Genomic DNA, 21,881 nt, shown 5'->3' on the forward strand with positions numbered 1-21,881 from the left:
AGCATATAATTTACATTAGTGATTATGCAGAGCATATTTCATTTTTGTTCAGACATAAAACAAACAAAAAATTAAGAAAAATGCTGCGAAATTGTGCATAAAAAGGAGCAAGATGTAACAGCTTCTGTGAGAAGCAAAGGCGCGAGAATGTATTGCTTTTAATGAAAAGAACAAAAGACAACATTCGATATTTAGGACTTTATACATTGATGTTGTTTATCACAGTCGGCGCATCTCCCATCTGCAATATTGTTTGTTCTTTTTTTTGATGTTCCTTATTTGCATTTTTGATACGAACATGCATAATTTTTTATTGGAATTATTTTTTTTTTTCGCAAATTATGTTTGCTTATGTACTTTTAATGCTTGGCGAAAAACCAACGGGAGCAGATTTATATTCACACGGTTGGATATTCAACGTTTGAAAATGATTAATTTAAGTGATTTTTAAAACATTTGTAAGGTCCCAAAACATTTTTAAGACATTTATCTAAATAACGGTTAAATAAAATTTGAATTTAAAACCTTATAACAGCTAACTGAAATTTAGAATTTGTGGTGTTTTGAAGCATTTATTTGACTTTTATTCAAATCTTTCTTTTAAATTAAAGTTTGACCATTGACTTTAAGCTTACGAACAATCCTTAGACCCGACAATTATCGCTGTCATCACACGACTGAAATTTCAAAATTTTTAATAGACAATGAATTAAGTTTTTATTAATTCAAATTTATATTTATGCAGTTCATAGTGTGAGTTTATGATATACTGATTATTCCTTAAAATAATCATCTACTTATTTTATTGTAATACAATTTTTAATCTTCCTCTATTTTCATACAATTATAAACCGAGTTTATAAGTTAGTGACGATCACTCGTGCGGTTCTTTCTTAAATTTTAAAATAAATGTTTTCGACAGTAGAAGCGAGATTTTATGTCAATTTTAGACCGACTCATTATACTTTTTGATTGCTAGATGCTTAAATAAATTTCTCATAAGCTGATCGGGTTGAACAAATTGCAAACATTTCGCTACGATAATGCTTTAATATTAAATTATTTTGGCAGTTTTACTTAGAATCTCATAGAATTAAAACGGACATAATAATAAATAATGACTCATAATGATTCGTGTAGTTTCTCGTTCAAAATATTTGATGGAAAAGAATGGACAGCTTTGAATATCCTTCATGTGTCATTTGAGCTTTTTATAGCTCTAATTGCAATTATTGGAAATCTACTTGTGATTACTGTGTTCCTAAGTGAGAAAAGACTGAGACGAGATATTAACTTTTATATTATTTCATTAGCATTTAGTGATTTCGGTGTTGGACTTGTGTCTATTCCAATTTATGTGGTAAATTTTGTTTTGTTATGCCTGTGACTTGATTTAAACACATTGTCGTAATTGGCAACATTAATTTCTAGTCCTGTCGACTGTGTGGAATGTACACAGAATATAAGCTGTTGGTTCTCTTTTTCAGATTACCGCAGACCATCCACACACAAAATATCTATGCAATCTACCATTGTGCCTTGCAAAAATGTCGACTCTGGTGACTTTTGCCAACGTTTCTGTGTTCAGTCTTGTTTTGATTTCAATCAAGCGACTCAAAGTTCTGGTATATATTGAAATCCAGCAAAATAATCTTGTAATTGACCCTTAAAAATTGTATTGCAGTCTTTGATAATTCCAAATCGACAACAGGAATCAAAAATAATAATTTTAATGGAAATAGGAATGTGTTGGATTATTGCTATCGCAATAGGAACTGTGCCTCTTTACTATTACAACGAGGAATCACAAACTTGCTATCTACAAGACATTTTAAGATGGAAATATATGGTATCAAGATTTATGGTCGTTGTATTGATTCCTATGATGATCATTGGCTATGTTTACTTTAAAATTTACAAATTATTTCGTAAGCAGGTAAGGATATACTCATCATCCAGCAGCATAATCATAGACACAGACATATTGAGTCAGAGGAAAACCACAATTAAAAAGCTTGTCTGATTATGATGCAGTCTGAGTCAGCTTCGTCTGATCCGTACACAAATGACGACTATCAAAAGTATTAATTTTTATAATTTTTCAAGACACAGAAGAAGATTGAGCGTCTTAACTCTACTTTTCTCCAAACACAATCAGATCAAAAGTCCATCGATAAGGAAAAGAGAGCAACAATCAGCATATCAATAATTGTCTTGGTATTTTGTATCACGTGGATTCCACTGCAAATTATATATTTACTGTCAATTTTCTGTAACGATTGCATTCATGTCAGTGTTGTGAACTTTGCAATAAGCTTCTTGCATCTTAATTCAGCATTAAATCCATTGATCTATGCTTATCGAATGAGGGACATACGGAAAGAAATTTACAGACTTTTTGGTATACAAAGTACAACAACTAACTTAAGTTCAGTTCAAGTGGACTGATGACTGGTTTTTAGGATATGGAGATGTAGACTGAATAACAGCATCAAATATACTCAATTTTTTCATGCTTAGATAAGACTTGTTTGTACCTTTTTCCCATGACAGTTTTGTATTATTAATTATAAGTCATCATAAAAAATCCATTCCGATTCGGAATTATCCTTACTGAATAATGAGTATGCTTTCATATATGATTAATTAGATTAATTGAAGTCTGAATTAAGAGAAAATGAATTTTAGTTCGTTTTGATACAGCAATGGAGAACAATCAAACATGCGATCTTGTTGAAATATTTGACATCCATTGGAAAAATAAAACCATTGCATTTGTTACATTGGAACTAATTAATTCTTTATTAGCAATTATTGGAAACATTTTAATATTTTTGGTTTTTCTTCGAGAACAAAAACTACGTCGTAAAATAAATTTTTACATAATTTCTCTAGCAATTGCTGATTTTGGAGTAGGATTGATTGGAATTCCTATTGGAATATTTGTGGTAAGCTTAAATTTTTATTAATTTTAAATGTTTATTCTTTGAAGTTCAAAAACAGACTGAATATTTGTATGAAAGGGGGTTCTCAACTATGTAAAATAAATATTATTCAAATCTCAAATGAACGTTATTCTTGAATTTTTTTCTAGAACATAGCAAATATCCCAAATGCCGTTTGCCCTGATGCATTGTGTTTGGCACCGATTTCACTCCTTTTGACGTTTTCAAATGTGTCGATTTATAGCTTGGTTTTGATATCGATCAAACGTTACAATGCTTTGGTATTTATTCCTTTTTAATGGATGTGTGAATGTTCTTTTTCCTATATGCTTAAGTAAAATCATTAAAATTGTCAAAATTTCTTTTCAGTCTAGGAATCCGCCAATACAAAAGCTCAAATCAAATAAAAACATTGCAAAGGAGATTTGCTGTTGCTGGATTATTGGGATTTTTATTGGATTCCTTCCAATGATTTGGAATAATAGAAGCAACTCTAAAAGATGCATTTTAACTGAAGTTTTGTCCAAAAATTACATCATCTTCAGATCCACTATTGTTGTACTAATTCCTTTACTGATTATTGGAGTTCTTTACTTTAAAATTTACAAAATAATCATGATTCAGGTTCGTAATCAGAATTTGGAGTAGAGTTTCCCAAATTTGATGATTGAGTCACATTAGATCATTTGTAATGATGCATTTTTATCTCATTTCAGTCGAGGAAGCAGGCAAAACGACAACAAACTTTATATAATGCTTGTGAACAAAATGATCAAAAATTACTAAAAAAAGAAATTCAAGCATCAATCAGCATATCATTGATTGTTTTGATGTTTTTTATCACATGGATTCCTCTTCAAATCTTTTACATGCTATCGATTTTCTGTGAAGAATGTATCAAGACTTCAACAGTTTGCATTTTCATCGCAATAGTTCATATGAATTCTGCAATTAATCCATTACTTTATGCTTATCGAATGAAGGATATAAGAATTGCAATTTTTAGACTACTTGGTGTGCAACGTTTGTCGGCAAATTCAAGTACAACTAACTGAACGATCATCATATTATTATGTAATTATAAGCTTTTATCAAGCCCGAATAGCACAAATAGGTTAATCAATCGAAAGTCGCACTCAAGTTCGAAACAGAGTTGCAAAATAGGCACCTGTGACAGACAAAACAGCATAAATTATCAAGAAATTGTACGGTATTTGCCTGTCACAGGTGTCTGTTTTGCCACTCTGGTTTGTTATGACTATGAGGTCGGTTTAAATCCGATATCATCCCAGACTCACGACCTGATTCCGGAGTTTAGATTTATTAATTGACTTGTGTGATTCGAGTATGTTTCATTACGGATTTACCTGATTGTATTAATCGTCTTTAACACTTGGATCTCAACCATTTTGACAATTTCTGACCTTGATGATAATCATGCTACTTACAAATGATTCAGACTAATAATAAAATCACACTTGTGAGTAAATCACAAAAAATATCGTACAGTCTGATTCATTACTTTCATTCCCGAGCAGGAGACTACTTCCTTTAGAATGATTTAATATAAATTAAAGAAACAAGTGAAATAATTTTGGGCGGCAGATGAGAATGTATTCCTCGGATATTCAAAATTTTAATACTTTAAATAAAGTACGCAGTTTGTTCAATAAGAAGTCGCAGTGCGTCTTCGTCTTTTGAATACTTAAAATTTAGATAAATTTGTGAGTGACAAATGGAACTTGTGGAAACTTGTGATCTTTATGAGATATACCAGTACATAGAATGGAAGCCTTCATTAGTTATATTTGTTGTGCTGGAAGTTATTATAGGTCTAGCTGCAATCTTAGAGAATCTTGTGATATTTATAGCATTTTTCAAAGAAAAGGAACTGGAAAAACGTCAAATAAACTTTTACGTGATATCTTTAGCGATTGCTGACTTTTTTGTTGGATTAATTGGTGTGCCTACAGGAATATTAGTGGTTATTTGGGGCAGTCAAGTAATTAAGTAGCTAAGACAGTTGACAGACATCACTTATCCTTTATTTTTCTGTAGGATTCTAAAAAAATGCCGGCATTCTGCAATGACTTAATGTGCTTGTTGCCAATGTCACTTCCTCTGTCATGCTCACATATTTTAATATACAGTTTGGTGATGATTTCTCTCAAGCGGCTTCAAATTTTGGTAAGAACTTTCACCGAGTGGACAATTATGCATCAGAACTAGATATCCACTGGACATTGACTAACTCCAATTCCTTCACAGAAATCAAAATATCCAAAGCAAAATTTAATCAAAAATTTAGCAATGGAAATTGGAATATGTTGGACTATTGGAATCATAATTGGATTCGTACCAATGTACTGGAACAATAAAAAGGACAATCGATGCATCTTGACTGAGGTCGTGGCTCCTGGTTATATTTCATTCCGGTTTATCGTTGCTGTTATCATTCCATCCACTTTAATTGGCTATATTTACTATAAAATCTACAATGTAATAATTGATCAGGTAAGTTCTTATTCTTAGGTCATATCCTGTGGGTTCTGAAGTCCATTCCTAGTATTCAGCACACTTTAATTCAGTGGTTGACAACCTGTGTGCGGCGGTATACTAGTCATGAACCATATACAGTATACGGTTTCGATCGAAGCTTACCATTAAGATGTGCCGCGAAAAGTAAAAGGTTGTCCACCACTGCATTAATTCTTAGATTGAAATTCCTACTCATATTCCTTAATTCATACTTCAAGGGAAAAAGAAAGCTTGAGCGGGAGAAGTCAAAGACATGGAAGAGCACGTTAATTGGAACTAACGCATTGAATGAAATAATTCTTAATGAGAAAATAAGAGCAACAAAAAGTATATTTATTATTGTTGTAATCTTCTGGATGTCCTGGATTCCACTCCAAATAATGTATTTGACAATTATAATTTGTGTTAATTGTGTCCCAAAACCTTTAATTGCTTTTAATTTGTGCTTTATTCATTTGAATTCAGCGATTAATCCTATACTGTATGCCTATCGAATGAAAGACATGAGAAAATCAGTTTTTAAGCTATTTAGGAGAGAAAATGAGGAATCATCACAAATTCATGACTAAAATGTTATAAAATTGTTCATCCCAAAATATTTATCGCAGGATATACATGAATAAAATTAGATAAGTTATTCGCAATTAAATTATTTAGTTTAAATCTAATTCAGTAAGAATCCAGCATGGAGAAGAACGCAACGTGTGATCTATTTGAGTTATCTGATCACTTACAATGGAGATTCTCTCTTGTGGCATTTACTGTGATCGAAGTAGTTATTGCCATTTTGGCAATTCTTGGAAATACTCTAGTTTTCATTGCCTTTTTTCGTGAGAGGAAATTAAGACGGAAGATCAATTTTTATATAATTTCGCAAGCTTTAGCTGATTTTGGTGTTGGATTGATTGCCATTCCTTTTGGCATAGTTGTAGTTCTTTGGGGGAGTCAAGTGAGTAATTGGATTCAATTTATAACTAAGTTATAATAATTAAAATCTCATTACAGGACCCAAATACACTTCCACCACTTTGCAATCGTCTTCTATGCTTAGTTCCGATTTCAATTCCACTGGCATTTTCAAATATTTCAATATACAGTTTAGTTCTGATTTCGGTCAAACGTCTTGGAACTTTGGTAATGATTATCACGAGCACGTGTTGAAATGTTGGGCACTCAAAGTTGACCTAAATTCTAGATGGACTTAAACTTTGAATTTTGAATCCACTAAGCAGTGGCAGTCATTTTTCAGTCATCAATTGGTTTTAATCAGGATCGTATTCAGGGCGGGGATTGGGTGTCACTGATAAACTTCCTGCTAAGTCACCGTTGATCCATCATTTCAGCATATGTCGATCAAGTATTTAATGAATTCTATTGATTAATTCTTAAATTTCAGACCCTAAACTCTCCACAACCGAAGCCCAAAACCAACAAAAATATTGCAAAGGAAATATCTGTTTGCTGGATGACTGGCATTATTATCGGATTCTTTCCTCTAATTTGGAATGACAAATATGATGATAAATGTATAGTACACGACGTTATGAATAAGAACTATGTTATATTCCGGTTTACATTTGCTGTTCTCATCCCTTCAATTATTCTGGGTTATGTCTACTACAAAATTTATAAAATCATAGTTGAAAAGGTAAGTTAGTTGACTTTTAGAATTGTCTTTATTCTTTAGAGTCATTTATGATTAACAGTCACAAAGAAGAATAGAATTAAGAAATTCTGGCACTGATTTCAACTCACGAAAGCAAAAGAAAATAGCCAAGGAGGTTCGAGCAACATTAACAATTGCAACTATTGTCGTCAGTTTCTGGATTACTTGGATTCCACTTCAATTCATGTACTTTGCGACAGTCATCTGTAAAGACTGCATCCCTAAGCCTTTGATGGCATTCAATATTTGCTTTATTCATTTACATTCGGCATTAAATCCTATGATTTATGCTTATCGAATGAGGGACATAAGAAGAGCTGTTTTAAAACTTTTTAGACGTGAATCTTTAGAAAATGTAACAAGTATTTATTCAGACACTTGTTCGGTAAGAAATTTGCATGGCAAAGAATGTTTAGACATAAAGGTATGATAAAAAAATGCAATGTATATTTTAATTACAAAGCTGGAACCGGCAAACTGATTTTATTTAAAGTTATGCCTCCCAATTCTGCTGCATGTTTATGTTATAATAAAACGAACATTGTTTGTTTTTCGTCGTGACTACATGCTTCAATCAGCATTTTTAAAGATTGTTAGCAATATTTTTGATAAAGACGTCGAGTGCTTCTGATTTGACGATGCGTCTGCTTGCTTTATTTAGTATTTAACCTCATCTGGTCGAATTTAATCAACAAGGTGTGCCGCGACACATTTTTCACGCCTTGCTTACTTCGATGACCATACAGATCAACTGGATCACAGTTGTCTAAGATGTCGTCTTTAGCTGCTTCTATCACCGGCTTCCCCCTGCCAATTGCCAATACCAAATGCAATACCGTCTCTATCGACAGCTTCCTTCGAGGAGTTCTTTGAAGTCTTCCTGTTTTTACATCACTTACTAACTAATCAAGTAAGCTTCTGTTCACTCGAGTGTCCATTCACAATATGATCCAACTTGTGATAAATTAGTTCCTTTCCACGAAAACTGCGCACAAATTCGCCCTTAATTGACAACCCATCAACTTTATGAATATGTTTTAATAATAAAACCACAGCATGCTGAACAAACAAAATTATAGAACCTAAAAAACTTTTTAATCAAAAACGTGTACTTATGATGTTAATGCATCAATTCATAACTTGCAATTATGATAATAAACAAATCTCATTCCATTTTTAAAAGATTCTCATTCTCATGAATTTGCCATGTCCATTCATTTAATATCTTTGCTTCCATTCGTAAGAATAAGAAGGAATGTGCATAAAATAAATTATTTACCTTATCGCATCGTACGATACACAGAGACAATCATGCAAGGCACGAAAAAAATCACATTCAAGTGCGAGGAATTTGGTTTATGTTGAAGAATCAACGAAAGTGAAAAAATTGCCACTTGATCGACCACCTGCCGATCTTTTATGCATATTTCATTCATTATACTTGCATTTTTGATATGCATGGAAATTGATGTAATTTTGGATTCACTTAAAAAATTTAATAGACGTCCATAAAACGTCGAAAAACAAACAATATATTAAATATTGATGATGATGGACTCAAATCATTCATCATTTTGTTACTGCTGCATCTCATTTTTCTTCTCCTCACGCTGCAGTGTCTGTTCTCATGAAACATAATTTGCACCTTGTTGTATGATGTACGAGAGTAAAAAGGAATGTCATATCACTCTCTCGAGGCCGAATCCGGTCAGTCATTATCTTTTAATGGCTACACGATCCTCCTACCTTATATTTCTCTCTGCTTCTCATTTTAGAATGAAAAGAAATTGACCGATAGATTGGAACTTGAATCATTATTTATTTTTGCAGCAAGACAATAGATCCTTTTTGGATATTTTGCTCTCTTTTTTGTTGAATTTTAAATTATAGTGTATAGTTTTCAGGCTATAATTACATGTGTGTTTTGAGAAATATTGTAAAACATTTTGCACTTGACGTGCCATTCGAAAGTGAAAATCCAGACTGGTGTTAAATTATTGGCACCATCAATAAATCAATAAGTTCTTTTGTTCAAATCAATCGTGTTATTTCTACCTGAGATGATTGGTGTTTATAGGTGAGTATGGATTCATTGTTACCAATTTTACCATGTCCAATTCCACTTTTACAAAGTTTTTCGATTGATAACTCGAGATTTCCTGTTTGGCCATGAAATGATTCGTGATTTCCTTTCCAATTTATCCTCGGTTATCAATGGACAGCCACTTATTCAATCTTTCAAATCAAATTTGAACCAAGCACGAATTTGTGTGTTGGATATGATTTCTTACACAATAGAACGTATCAAATCATTAATAAGCGTGAAGTTTGGTCATAAATAAAATTCTTCAAAGTGTTTCTGATGTGTGTTTCCTTGCAAAAGCAATTTCCGCTATGATTGGCCATGGGAAATTTCAATTGTTCTTTGAATTCTTGTTGAGTTAATAGATGAAGATTAGAAGATGAATGATTATTGGTTAGATGCTTGTGTTTAGGTTTGCACTTTGTGAACTGTTTTCTGTAATTCCTATACAGATATTTATCCTTTTATGATGCATAAGTTTGTCTGCTTCTCATACTTACTCTCTTCTCTGGTTTTACTGATCAATTGCGATCTATGACCTCCCTTAGTCATCTCCCAAAGCTGGCTGGTTTCCAGCAATTTGAGGATGTTTTGAAAAATTTGCAAAATTTTGTAAACATTTCAAATTTTTTTGAGCGACTTTTTGAGTATTCTTCATGCTGTTACTGCTTGACTTGTTGCTTTATTCACTGATTTGTGACTGATAAAAATGCTTTAAATTCAAGATTTTATAAAATATCACATTTAAACTTTTGAAAATTTCAACAAATTAAAGTAAACATTGAAATAAACTTTTGGATGTTTTCAGTTCAAATTGTCAAATCCTAGATTTTGATAAACGTCCATAATAAAACTCCAGTTGAATTAATCTTTCTTTTTTTAATATAAAACATTTAATATATTCACATTTTCCATTATTTTTTGTGTGTGTAGGTGTAATTTGGGTTGTCTTAATATTTATTGAATTAATACATTTAATTTCGTTTCTATTTTTTTTTTCATTCATGTTCTGAGTGTTTTTATTAACTGCACTACAATTTCTTAATTCTTGTTTTTTTTTTTTGTTTTGAACCTGACAAATTTTGAGATAAAACATTTTTTTTCTTGTGAATTTCATTAAATTTTAATTAAAAAAGTGATCATTTTTTTGTGAATTTCAAAAAATGTCTATTTTGTTTGTTGCCTATACTCCTTTATAATCTACCTTTAGTCATCATTCAATCAATCATTTAATAGATAAATTTTACACTCATCAAAAACACAGAAGAAAAAAGTTGAATTTTTCTCAAAACATTCATTCACAATTTTACATACGTTGTTTTTTTATTAATAAATTTATTAAAAAGGAACGTGCATCATCCATTCATCATCATCGTCACCTTTGAAAAGCTCTCGAGAACGTTTTCACGTCTTAACTTTACATTTTTATATTCATCATTCAGTTTTTTTTAAGTTTAATTCACTTTTTTTTACTTAAAATTGTGTTTTTTTTTCATTCTTCATTTCTTTTATTATAAATTGTTTAATTAAATATATTTAATATATATGTAGATTTTATCTCTTACGATTAACTCTTTTCATCTTCTTTTTTTTATTATTCAATTGTAAAAATAATTATGGCCCTGTAAGGAATTTTTTGAACGCTTTTTTGAAAAAGAGAAAGTGAAAAATTAACATTTTTTGTTTTTTATATTTAACTTGGTTGTTGTTGCTTTTGTAGTTGGTAAAATCATTTGTTGTGGAAAATTCACTTTTTGTTGTGCCTTAAATCGTCATTTATATTTACATCTACTATTGACAAGCTTTTGACGATCACAATCATTTTAATAAATGTTCTAATTTGTTTCAATTGAGAAGTTGTCCAGGACGTATCCGAGTGAGAAAGATTTTGGAGTCAAACTCATCTGTCCTTTCTCTTTTTGGAAGAAATTCTTAAACTTGGCAAAATTCTTCGTGATAAAAGCCCAGAATAATAACTAAATTTATGGTTAATCGACGAGAGTCGAGTTCCTTTCCCCAATCGATCCTAAATCCTGCATCAGGTTGGAACAATTCTGAGTCAGAATGATGCCAACTCGAGGCCGGATTTTTGATTGATTAGGGTTATTATAGGTTAGGATTTTAAATGACTTAGCGAAATCAACATTGGACTAGCTTTAAGCTAACATTTAACGGTTGTGTCAATTGTCTGGTATCTGCAGTTTATTGTGAGTTCCAAAGCATTTCATTGACAATTCAGTCTTCAAACTTCTAGAATCTTCAATTCATAATCAAACAAGTGTGTCTGCAACCAAGTTGCCACAAATCTAATTTTATCATCAGCCACACTTCTTCTATCACTTCATTTGTCACGCACTATGTACTAAAGATTCTTCTTCATTTGAATCTATAATTTATCAAATGAATAATTCACAAAATCAATAAAAAATTTCTCTTCAATTAATCAATCAATTAGTAAACAAAAAGAAGTGAATTCTCCACAACAAATTCGTGCATCTTCAAAAATCTCATTTTCATTTTTAAAAGTGATCATTTTCTTTGCTTTTGCTTTTAAAAAATGTTGTCAAGTGTTGTTTAAAAAACATTAATCACCAATGCTCCATTTATTTTCAAATGACATTAAGAAGAAAATTTTGTCAACAATAAATTTATTTGGAAAGAAATTTTTTTGAGTTTGAAATTTGTTGAAGGTTTTTGAACTTTTTGTTGCAGAACCTTACAATTGTTTTATAGTACGGAACTTTGGTACAAAATGTTTGAAAACCTTTTAAAGGTTTTTATAAGGAGTTGTAGGGTTTTAGGGAATTGTAATGTTTTATACCCAATGCAATTGCTTTTCTTACAATTCCTAACGTATTAACTAGCTAAATTTTGCATCCAAAAACCTTCAACAAATGTCAATTCCAATTATTTAAAATATTTTATCAACTTTTAGCCAATTTGTTCCTATTTAATTACCAAAATGGCACTTAGTGCCTTGCCCGAGCGTCAAAAATTCGTATCAAAGTATATTATCTTTAGTATATCATCATTTTTTCATGCATTTTATTGATCTTATAGATCTGTGCATTAATAACAATAATTTTTGATCCTTTGAAAATATTTTTTTTTTTCTCATCATATTTTTGTATTTTCACCTTATTTATATAATTATTAAGAAAATATCGGCATTTTCAATTTAGGCAACTTAAAGGTTCTATTGGGAAACATGATTTATGATTCATCACCGAATAATAGTCCCGAAATTAGCAATTTGGAGAACTACCATTTCTCAAGGGTATTTTTACAAACTAAATTAACATTTTATTTAAATAAACATTCATTTTGTGATGGATTTGGGAGGTTTGTCTTCATTTAATTTGAATTGAAGAAAAATCCGTTAAAATTTGAATTCAGAGCAATACAAAATAATTTATATGGTTTTCAGATTCACATTTTGAATTTCTAAAAGTCGTTATTTTCTATTTTTATCAACAATCTTCTTTTTTTGGCAAAATTATGTGTTAATATCCAACAGCTACTAAACAAGAAGCACAAAACCTCCAAAATCCATCCCAAAACAAGCAATTTAAATATTTCTCATACCCACATTTCTTCTTAAATTGACTTTTTTATGTTTTTTTGAATAACTGTTCAGAATATTTATACAAATTTATAGATTATAAAATAAATACTTATAGTTGTTCTCAAATAATCCTTACATAACATATTAATCATAATAATATATTTAAAAAAAGGAAAAAAAGAAGAAATTTTGATGCAAAATATATATGTATACCATACATAATAGATAAGTACATGCCCTATATTCTCAACAATAATGAATTTTCTAATATTAATGCATCTCTCCCTCTTTCGCACTCACATATTACTTTCATTCTGTCTCGCTCATTATCATCCTTATCGTCATCACATTGTGTTTTTATTTATTTTTTTTTACTTCTTTCATAATTTTTTTGAAATTGTATGTAGACATAATGTAAGAAATCCACATATGAATTTTAAATCAGTAACTGATAATAACTATAAATAATATAATAGTAATAATATAATTCATTGAGTTTTTTGTTTTTGTTGTTTTTTTTAAGAAAGACTTTTTGTCTATTTTTTTTTATAAATTAAGGAATCATTTTTCATCAGATAACTTTTTTTTAACTTGTTTTTATGTCTGTGGATGGAGTTGAAGATGATCGAAAATTGCGCGATCGGGAATGGATTGAGTTTTTTTTGTTAGCAATTTAAATTTTGTCTGAATGATTTTTAAAAGTTTATTGATTGACCGATCGAGATTGACCAAGGTCAAGGCTGATTTCATTTTGTAATGTAACTATTTAAAATCATTTAAATTTTAAAAAATACATTTGTGGATTCGTGTGGATTATTTAATATTGATTTGAAGGGTTTCCTTTATGTAAACTGAATGTTACAAAACCTCACAAAAGTCAACTTTTACATGTATGAAAACCATACAAATGCAAGCTAACTTTTCAAAAACATTTATATGGTTTTGAGTGAATCAAGACATCCTCGCATGCAAGGATCTTTAACTTCTCACGCTGTAGCTCCGTTACTACTAATTTTGTAGTAAATTTAGGCACAAAATCCACAAAACTGTCTCCAAAATATTCACAATATCCACACAAACTTTTATTTACACCAAAACTCAATAATCACTTCCAATTCCAGCACTTTAAAATCATCTCCAATCTCCGTTAATCCAAATAACCAATCAGAACAGTATTAAAGTAATTAAATAAATAAGGAAAATTTAAAAAATGTTCAATAAATGAGATTATTTTTACAGCATTTCTCAAGGATTTTCTGCATTGTCTTGATCAGGCGCTTTAAGCGTCGATCAGATAACAAATTTGTCTCCAGTATGTATTTTAATGTGGTTATTTAACGTGGAACTTTGTCGAAATGTTTTGCGGCACACAACACCTGTCATGGGAGATATAAAATATTAAATTTTATCATATTATGGACAGTATATCCGAATTAACTTACATTCAAATGGTTTTTCACCTAGATTTGGGGATGTAAAATAAGGATATTAAGTTTTAGCATGTAATGTTAATTACGGTCAATTTACCTGTATGGATTTTCACATGATTACTTAAAGTAGATAGCTGTCGGAATTCTTTACTGCAATAACTGCATTCTATGGATGGGAAAATGGATTATTAGTAATGCAAATTTCGAGAATATGTGCCAATTAAGGACATAAAATACTTACTGTAAGGTTTTTCACCTGCACAGTGTCAAAGAGAAAAATGTAAAAAAAGTAGGATTAGCATGAATAATTAATTAATCTATCTATACACACGTACCGGTGTGAATTTTAATGTGGTTAGTTAAGGTACTGCTCTGTCGAAATTCTCTTGAACATATGTGGCCTGTAAAATATAAATTTAAAACATTAATTATTTGATTGATAATGTAAAGAGACTTTATGCTTACATTTAAAAGGTTTTTCTCCTGTACAGACGAGAGCATGTAAAAAATAATAATAAAAGGTCATTAATTAAAGACTTGATAGCTGTAAATATGCATATAATCTCACTCACCGGTATGTATTTTCATGTGATTTGCAAGTGTACTTAATTGACGAAACTGAATAGGATGGAACGAACATGGAAATAAGAAATAAAAAAGAGAAATTCGTAAATCAGTTAAAACAGTTCCTTTACAAGCTATAATTATTTTTAAACTAGGCAATTCTCTCAGTCAGTTGTGACTTTTCACAGTCAATTGATGTTAATTTCCCATAATAATCGATATTTATCGTTGTGTAATGACTGTGTGATTAAGGACTATACTTTGCAACTTTCATCTCAGCGGATGTGGAAATTTTAAAAATAACGGCCGTTTGAAATTCAAACCAAAAAGTTCAATTTTTGAACCTAAAATTTCCGTTATGAATTGATTGATTTTAAAATCGTAATTTCCGTTAATTTTCACAACTCATTTAAAGTCACTTAAAGTCCATCCAGCAATAATCACACTGCACACTGCGTCCCGTAACATCTTTCGATTATGATAAACTGCACTAAAATAGCATCAAATGCCTCGCAACCACAGACTGACATAAAAGAAGATAATTATATGAGTAGATATATAAAGGTTTAAAGTACCTGCTTCTCGCACACATTACACTGAAATGGTTTTTCAGTATTGGGTAATTTCATTGTTCTGCTGAGTGCTCTCGACATCAAGAATAGGTTTTTTATTGAATATCAGTTACTTCCTCCTTAGTGCATTTAAAATCGATCTTGGACTTAATTTTTTTTAAAAGGGGATATAATAATAAATTTACTAAGTGTAGGTAATTCCTCAAAAATTGTCCATAAAGCTTCCAAACTACATATATACTCTTTTTTTTATCGTGTTATTTTATGACACAAATTCAATCAGCACTTTAATTTCCTTATTTCTTATATTCTAATTAACACTATGTGTCCACTGATTTCTCCTTAGGAGCATCAAATTATTATATATTCATAATAATAGTAGTTATAACTTGTTATGTTGCTATGTTGACATTTATCTCTTATTATTCCTCCTTGTTAATTATTTAATTAATTACTTTCTTTTGACAAGATGAAGATTTTTACGAATATATCGATCATTATAAGGTAACTTAGGGCTTCCGCTCAACGTAGCTATTCTGTGTAAACTAGAAACAAACAAAAAATGTGAGAGAGAAGGAAAGAAAGAAGTAAGTGATCAAGAAGAAAGAAATTATTATTATTCATACGGGAAACAGGAAGTTGATTAAGCAATAATTGTTCATAGCCGCATAATCATAATTCATATATTTTTTTTGGGTGATTTTGATATGCGTAATTATCATGTTAAAGGATATTAATGACATCGTCACTGGCAAGTCAATTTTGATGACGAAATCTTCAAGGACAGTGTTGATCAACAAATTTTTTTATTCTTATTTTTTTTTTCGTCAAAATTGAAGAAGAAAATTGTAATTGAAGGTTATAAAATCAAAAAAATTTAGGCTTAAAATCGATGAATTGTATTAACATGAGTGTAAAATATAAGATGTCATGATTGCATCTATGTTCAATTAATTAAAAACATGTAAAATCTTGTTGGGAAATCACCAGAAACATAATTTTAAGCTTACATGAAATTTCATCTATCGGAATTTTATTTTCTTTTGATTTTCTGCTTATTCTTTCACAATTCTTAACCGGTTTTTCGATTGTTTGCTGTGTTATCAACTTATTAACTCACTTATGACTTTTATAAACGACGGTAAGGCTTCATTCTAAGTAAATTATTAAATAATTCTAAATTTTAATAAAATTTATTTGAAGGAGATAAAACTGCGAGTGATTTTTTTGAAATTGCATAATCCGTTAATTTTGTCGCGAGTTATTTTTCCTTAATTTAATTAATTATTGCATAATTAAGATGTGTCTAGATGTCCTATAAGATTCTAATGTTATGTCATATGTCACATGCTGTGCAATGAAGGAGTTTCAAAGGAACAAGTGAAATTTAGTTAACAAGGGGAGGAAACCTCAATAATTTTGATTCTCTTTTATTTGCCTGTTTGGTTCCATTATTCATGCTGTTATGAGATGCTATTCAATTGAGATATTCATAAATTGCATCCTAATCGACATTGTGCATCATTAAGAATGAGAAAATGACAAAATAAGAAAAATCCCGAACCAACGAATTTTTTGAATTTAAAAATCTCTTGAAGTTGGCCGCGGATGAATTATTTTCAAATTCAAATCATTCTTCTAACCGTCAAATTGTACAACATTCAATCACGCTGTGTACAACGAAGATTTTGAAGGTAGCATGCTTCTTTTTGAATATACTGAATAATATTTAAAGAACAATCGAAAAACTCATTAGCAAAAAGGATAAAGAAATCCGGTCATGATGGGTAGCCACATCAAACAAATTTTAATGCCGACACAAAAGTCTTTCGCAAGGATATTTATGCACATTGCAATATTTATCTGTAAATATTGTCAAGATGAATCCGAAAATTAGTCGCCAAAATGCCTACTTAAGTAGCAAAAATAGATAAAATATTAACAAACCATTTTACAAATTTCATCCTCTGTAAAATTAAACAAAACAAAAAAAGAAGACACAGGACATCCAAAGGATGAAATGCAGAAAACGGATTATGATTGCCTGCTTTCTTTCGTTACCATTTTTTTCTCTCCACAGGCATACATCCTCTCCTTTTTGACTATCTGTTGATTCTTTCTTCTTCCCTCAACAATCATTTTCATTTCATCTCTTTTTTTTGTTCCATCCATCAGAATAAATAAGCACAAGTGTTTTGTAAATATTTCTTTAGGACGTTGCTGCATAGACTTTTTTGTTTGAGCCGCAATCTAACGAAAATTGATTATTTTGGTTCATTTTGGCAGTTATGACTGTTTTTGAGTACTAAACATTACAAATGTTTTATAACTTTTGACAATTGTATGGTTTTGAAATTTGAATTTCAAATTGCCGTTAAAACTGAGAAATGACAAAATCATTAAATGTGCGCTTTAAACAATTAAAAACCTCCAATTAATGTATTATAACTTATTCTCCTTCAACCCTTGATAGATCCATACCATATTCCATCACATCTTGTTCATATGAGTTTGTGATTTTGACTAAACTATTCTGGTTCTAATATGTAAACAAAGAATATGATATGGCTTGAAAAGAACACACCGTACACAGAGCCTGATGAGGCTCTATCTACGCATTCATGTTGAGATGTCTATTTAAACATTTATTTTTGTTTTTATCATACCAATATTATTGTTATTTTCTCAATTTCTCTAACATTTAGAGTACATGAACGTGAAGGAATTGTAGAAGAAGATGTAAGAATTGAACGTGCATGAACCTTCCATCCCATACATCATAACTGGATGATTATTATTTTAAAAATATTTATTTCAATGTAGAAATACCATTCATTCAACTTAATGCAAACTTTACATACCTAAATGTTATGGCTTATTCAAATATTTCACTTATGCTGATTTATATTTCGCGAAAAAAATAACATAAACGTTCTGGTTGTTTGACCTTTTCGAATGTATTTTTCAATTTTTTAATATCAAAGTTAGTTTCACCGACTTCTGATAATGCTGTGCACAGCTATGTTCCTTTTTGATTATTTACATTAAGTAAATGAAAATGTTTGACTTCTTTGTATTTGAATTTTGGATTAAATAGACTGTTGGATTTAATGATTTTGTGCGGTCTGCTAATTTTAATCATCAAAGAAGCAGGATAGATGCTTTAAGGCACATCCAGAATACAAAATAACCATGAAAATTCAAAATTTTGATACATTTAATTTTTTAGACTAAAACTAGGTTAATTTAGGCGAAGAAATCAATAATATTGTAGTATTTTGGATTATTTTGGTAATAATTAGTGAAACCTCAGTAAATTTGCATGAATTTCTGTTAACTAACCTCAAAATATCATGATCCAGTAGAATATTGAAATATCAGAATATGCAGCATTGCATCTGTCTAGAAAAATAAAGTAATCTTTTATAATTTATTCGTGAACAGATCTTATCATGCAGGCACAATAAGTTCAATTTCTCTAAATAATTAATGAAGAAAGAAACGTGAACAGTCATACTACGCGCGCACGAAACTATAACAAAAAATAAGCTCATTCACATAATTGCTCTCAAGCCTTTTATCTCATCAGCCGTCATCAAGGGTTGGAGTGGAATGAGAGAAGGTAAAGACCAGGAGAAATTAACAAAAATTAAAGAGTTGCGCTTTATGCTGCCAACTTTCAAGTAGTTGATTTGAAAATCGTTGTGTAGCGTTATCTTGCCACTGCTCTTATGTCCATTTATTTCTGTATTTTTTTTTAATCACTGTGAGTCATTTGGTAAATGAGAAAATGAGATGAGGTTAAAAACGGAATCAATTACATGGAACAAAATACAAAAGAAACTAAATTGCAATTTGCGAGAGAAATGCACAGAAATGTTGAAGTTATCATGAAATTCAAGTGGTAGTCAGTAGTGATTCTGATGGTGGATATTCGAGGTTAGGTTGAGAGATTGTTTGAAGTGATGACCAAATTTCATCTTTTCTGAGAAAATTTCATGACTTGCTGAGTGAATCAAAAGAGCAGATAAAGTCCATACGAAATCCAAAAGGTCTCCGAAATCCGTGAGACATCCAAATGGAGCATTACGTCATCCGCCGGACTTATGAAGTTGATTCTTTTAAGAACTGTTAAGAACAATCAATTGAAATCAAAAGGGGCATACAACTATGCTTAGGATACTTTCGATGCCTTGAGTTTGAATTCGCTGAACCAGGTAAATGAATAAGTATATTTGTAGGCTCTTTATTGACTTTAATGATATTTATAAACAATAATTCAATGTAATTTAATGATTCGAGGGGCATGCAACTACATTTCACACCAGGATGACAAAGTAAACATTGAATTGTCATCAATAGTTTAAATTCAGTAACAAAAGCATTAAAGTGAACAATTCCATCATTCTAAGTCTACTTAATATCAATATACATCCACCAGAACCCCTAGAATTCAGAAGCAGCGGATTAAGTCGAGTGAAAGAATAAGAAAATTAAAATGATTGCTTTTTCGGATCAATCAAGATTAATCTTCAAGTTCATTTCGTGACTTGATAATTGCCCCGTGCTGATATGAATTTGTTTTTATTCAGAAGTTCTCAATTTGATACATAGCACCGCTAGCAGTATGGCTTTATATTTTTTGTAGCCAAAAAAACAGAGCAGAACAAGAAATATAAAATTAATTCATTAAAAAATTTCCTTTCATCTTCTCGGAATTTATTTTTTTGGTGCTGTGTGAATGGAATTATTGCCAGGTTAATAAATTTAATTGCTAATAGATATTTAATAGATGTTAAGGGAGCTGAATGGAATATTCGAGGTGTTTACTAATTAATTAAGAATGAACCATTAACAGTTTTTTCGCAATGCCTCCTCACTTTATCGAAAGATGGAATTTTTTTTAAAGCTTTTAATTAAATTAAATATTGTGTTAAGGAGAAAATTATTCCAATGAGGCACCTTTTTTTTTAACAACTTAATTGAAATTATTACGAAGGTAATTTTCTTATTTTACATTAAAAAAGAAAGTGGAGATGGAGAAGAGTTTCATTGTCATACATACTGTCTTACTCTTTTGGGGGACGTTTATAATTGATGTAGCTACAACTTCATGTCCATCCAAATTCTACATATTTAGCTTTAAAGAGAACGTATTATACAATAGTGAGCTGCATAGTCAAGTGCTATTAATATACAGATGCTGCACAATGGGGCAAAACGCATATCTCGCCTTAAAATTGGGTCGGAATCAGTAGTCACGATATCATCAAGGCAACTTAGCATATTAACATTAATACGGCGAAATAGAGGTGTCCTAGAGAACACGTTGTGCTGTTTGGGGTATTGAATCACAATATACTCTTCTTCCAACTCCTTATATGAAGACATTTTGGCTCATATTCGATAGGCAACAAAAGAACAGCTTTACCGTAGTAGCTAAAGTGTCGGACAACTAACCCTGACGACCCGGGTTCGATCCCAGGCAACACCAAGTCAGAATAGAGTGATTTTTTACTATTCTAGTCATTCCAATTCGGTTAATGCATCCGCGACAGACAAATTGTGACTAGGTGCATTATCCTAAGTCTTGCAATTGGACAGAGTAGTGAATCAAAAACCAACAATTTAAATCGTACCAAATTCTTCAACTGAGAACTTGTACCAAGCTTTGTGATACAGCCAGCAACAGAGTCAGATGGAAGGCTTTGTAGCAACCTAGGATCTAAGTCGGAGCATGGTTCCAAGAAGAAAAAGACGAAATTCTTCAACTAACTTAATATTTTGGACGTCTCATGGAGAAAAGCTGTTGATAGAGATAGCACTGCATTAGGTATCGTTAATTGACTGACGGAAGTCAACTAACCTAAGAGCCGACTTGAAGAGACGTTTAAGAGAGGTCATGGATCGGAATTGATCTGCACGACGAGCAAAGAAGTGAGTATGGCTACCTTCCTTTAACCCTCTCCTGCTATCAAAACGTATACGTCATTTATGACCTTCTCCTCATATTCTCTTAATATAATCCGAAGGAAATGGTTTTTTTTTGTACCGCAAACAACAAATTTTTGCGCGTTGATAAACCTTTTATGGAAATTCCTTTTATTTCTCGCTTTGCCTAGAAGCATTAAGGCGACAAAGACTGAAAAGATCAAAGAAATTTTTCATTTTCTCTCTTCCTTCCCCGCAAAAAAATAAAATTTCTTTATTGTACATTGTTTGGACAAAGACTTGGCTTGGGGAATTTCTTGAAGCGTGGATATTATCCTTTCAAAAAAACATTTCTTAAGCACTTTTTTATGTCTTTTATGAATTTCAATTTCATTAATTCAATATTCAATCATCGTCATTTGTTGTGTGGTTCATTCATGAACAATAAATTTCATAAAGTGGACAGCTACACGAGGACATAATCTCTTTTGTGTGAATGAAATTTTCTCATATTTCCTTCCTGGTTCATTTTTTTTTGGCAAATTTGTTTTTGAATGAAAAGGTCAATTTGGACAGAGGATTGAAAA

The 21,881-nt window shown here is 30.8% G+C and overlaps 1 protein-coding gene and 1 long non-coding RNA gene across 2 annotated transcripts; one reads left to right on the forward strand and one right to left on the reverse strand.

Moving 5' to 3' along the window:
• The first annotated feature begins 6,493 nt into the window (after positions 1 to 6,493).
• LOC139091452 (uncharacterized) lies at positions 6,494 to 8,225 on the forward strand. Its single transcript, XR_011544512.1, has 3 exons — positions 6,494 to 6,617; positions 6,880 to 7,131; positions 7,190 to 8,225. It is a non-coding gene; the product is annotated as an uncharacterized lncRNA (long non-coding RNA).
• Positions 8,226 to 10,096: 1,871 nt separating this feature from the next.
• Positions 10,097 to 16,565, reverse strand: LOC139091354 (adult enhancer factor 1-like). The gene is made up of 9 exons (XM_070641394.1): positions 16,374 to 16,565; positions 15,367 to 15,908; positions 14,800 to 14,845; positions 14,693 to 14,710; positions 14,563 to 14,628; positions 14,469 to 14,483; positions 14,325 to 14,393; positions 14,240 to 14,257; positions 10,097 to 14,173 (listed from the first exon to the last, which is right to left on the reverse strand). The coding sequence occupies exons 2-9, from the start codon at positions 15,442 to 15,444 to the stop codon at positions 14,088 to 14,090; spliced, it is 396 nt and encodes a 131-aa protein (XP_070497495.1). The 5' UTR covers positions 15,445 to 15,908; positions 16,374 to 16,565; the 3' UTR covers positions 10,097 to 14,087.
• Between the last annotated feature and the right edge of the window lie 5,316 nt (positions 16,566 to 21,881).

Source organism: Chironomus tepperi, unplaced genomic scaffold, assembly GCF_022539635.2.
Source record: "Chironomus tepperi strain 1889 unplaced genomic scaffold, CSIRO-AGI_Ctep_v1 contig_244, whole genome shotgun sequence".
NCBI classification, from domain to species: domain Eukaryota; kingdom Metazoa; phylum Arthropoda; class Insecta; order Diptera; family Chironomidae; genus Chironomus; species Chironomus tepperi.

Excerpts from the sequence above, each read along its gene's own strand:
- LOC139091354 (XM_070641394.1), bottom strand. The coding sequence starts at position 15,444 with ATGTCGAGAGCACTCAGCAGAACAATGAAATTACCCAATACTGAAAAA. Across the intron at positions 14,846-15,366 it reads GTAATGTGTGCGAGAAGCAG|TTTCGTCAATTAAGTACACT; the intron begins GTACTTTAAACC and ends CATCCTATTCAG.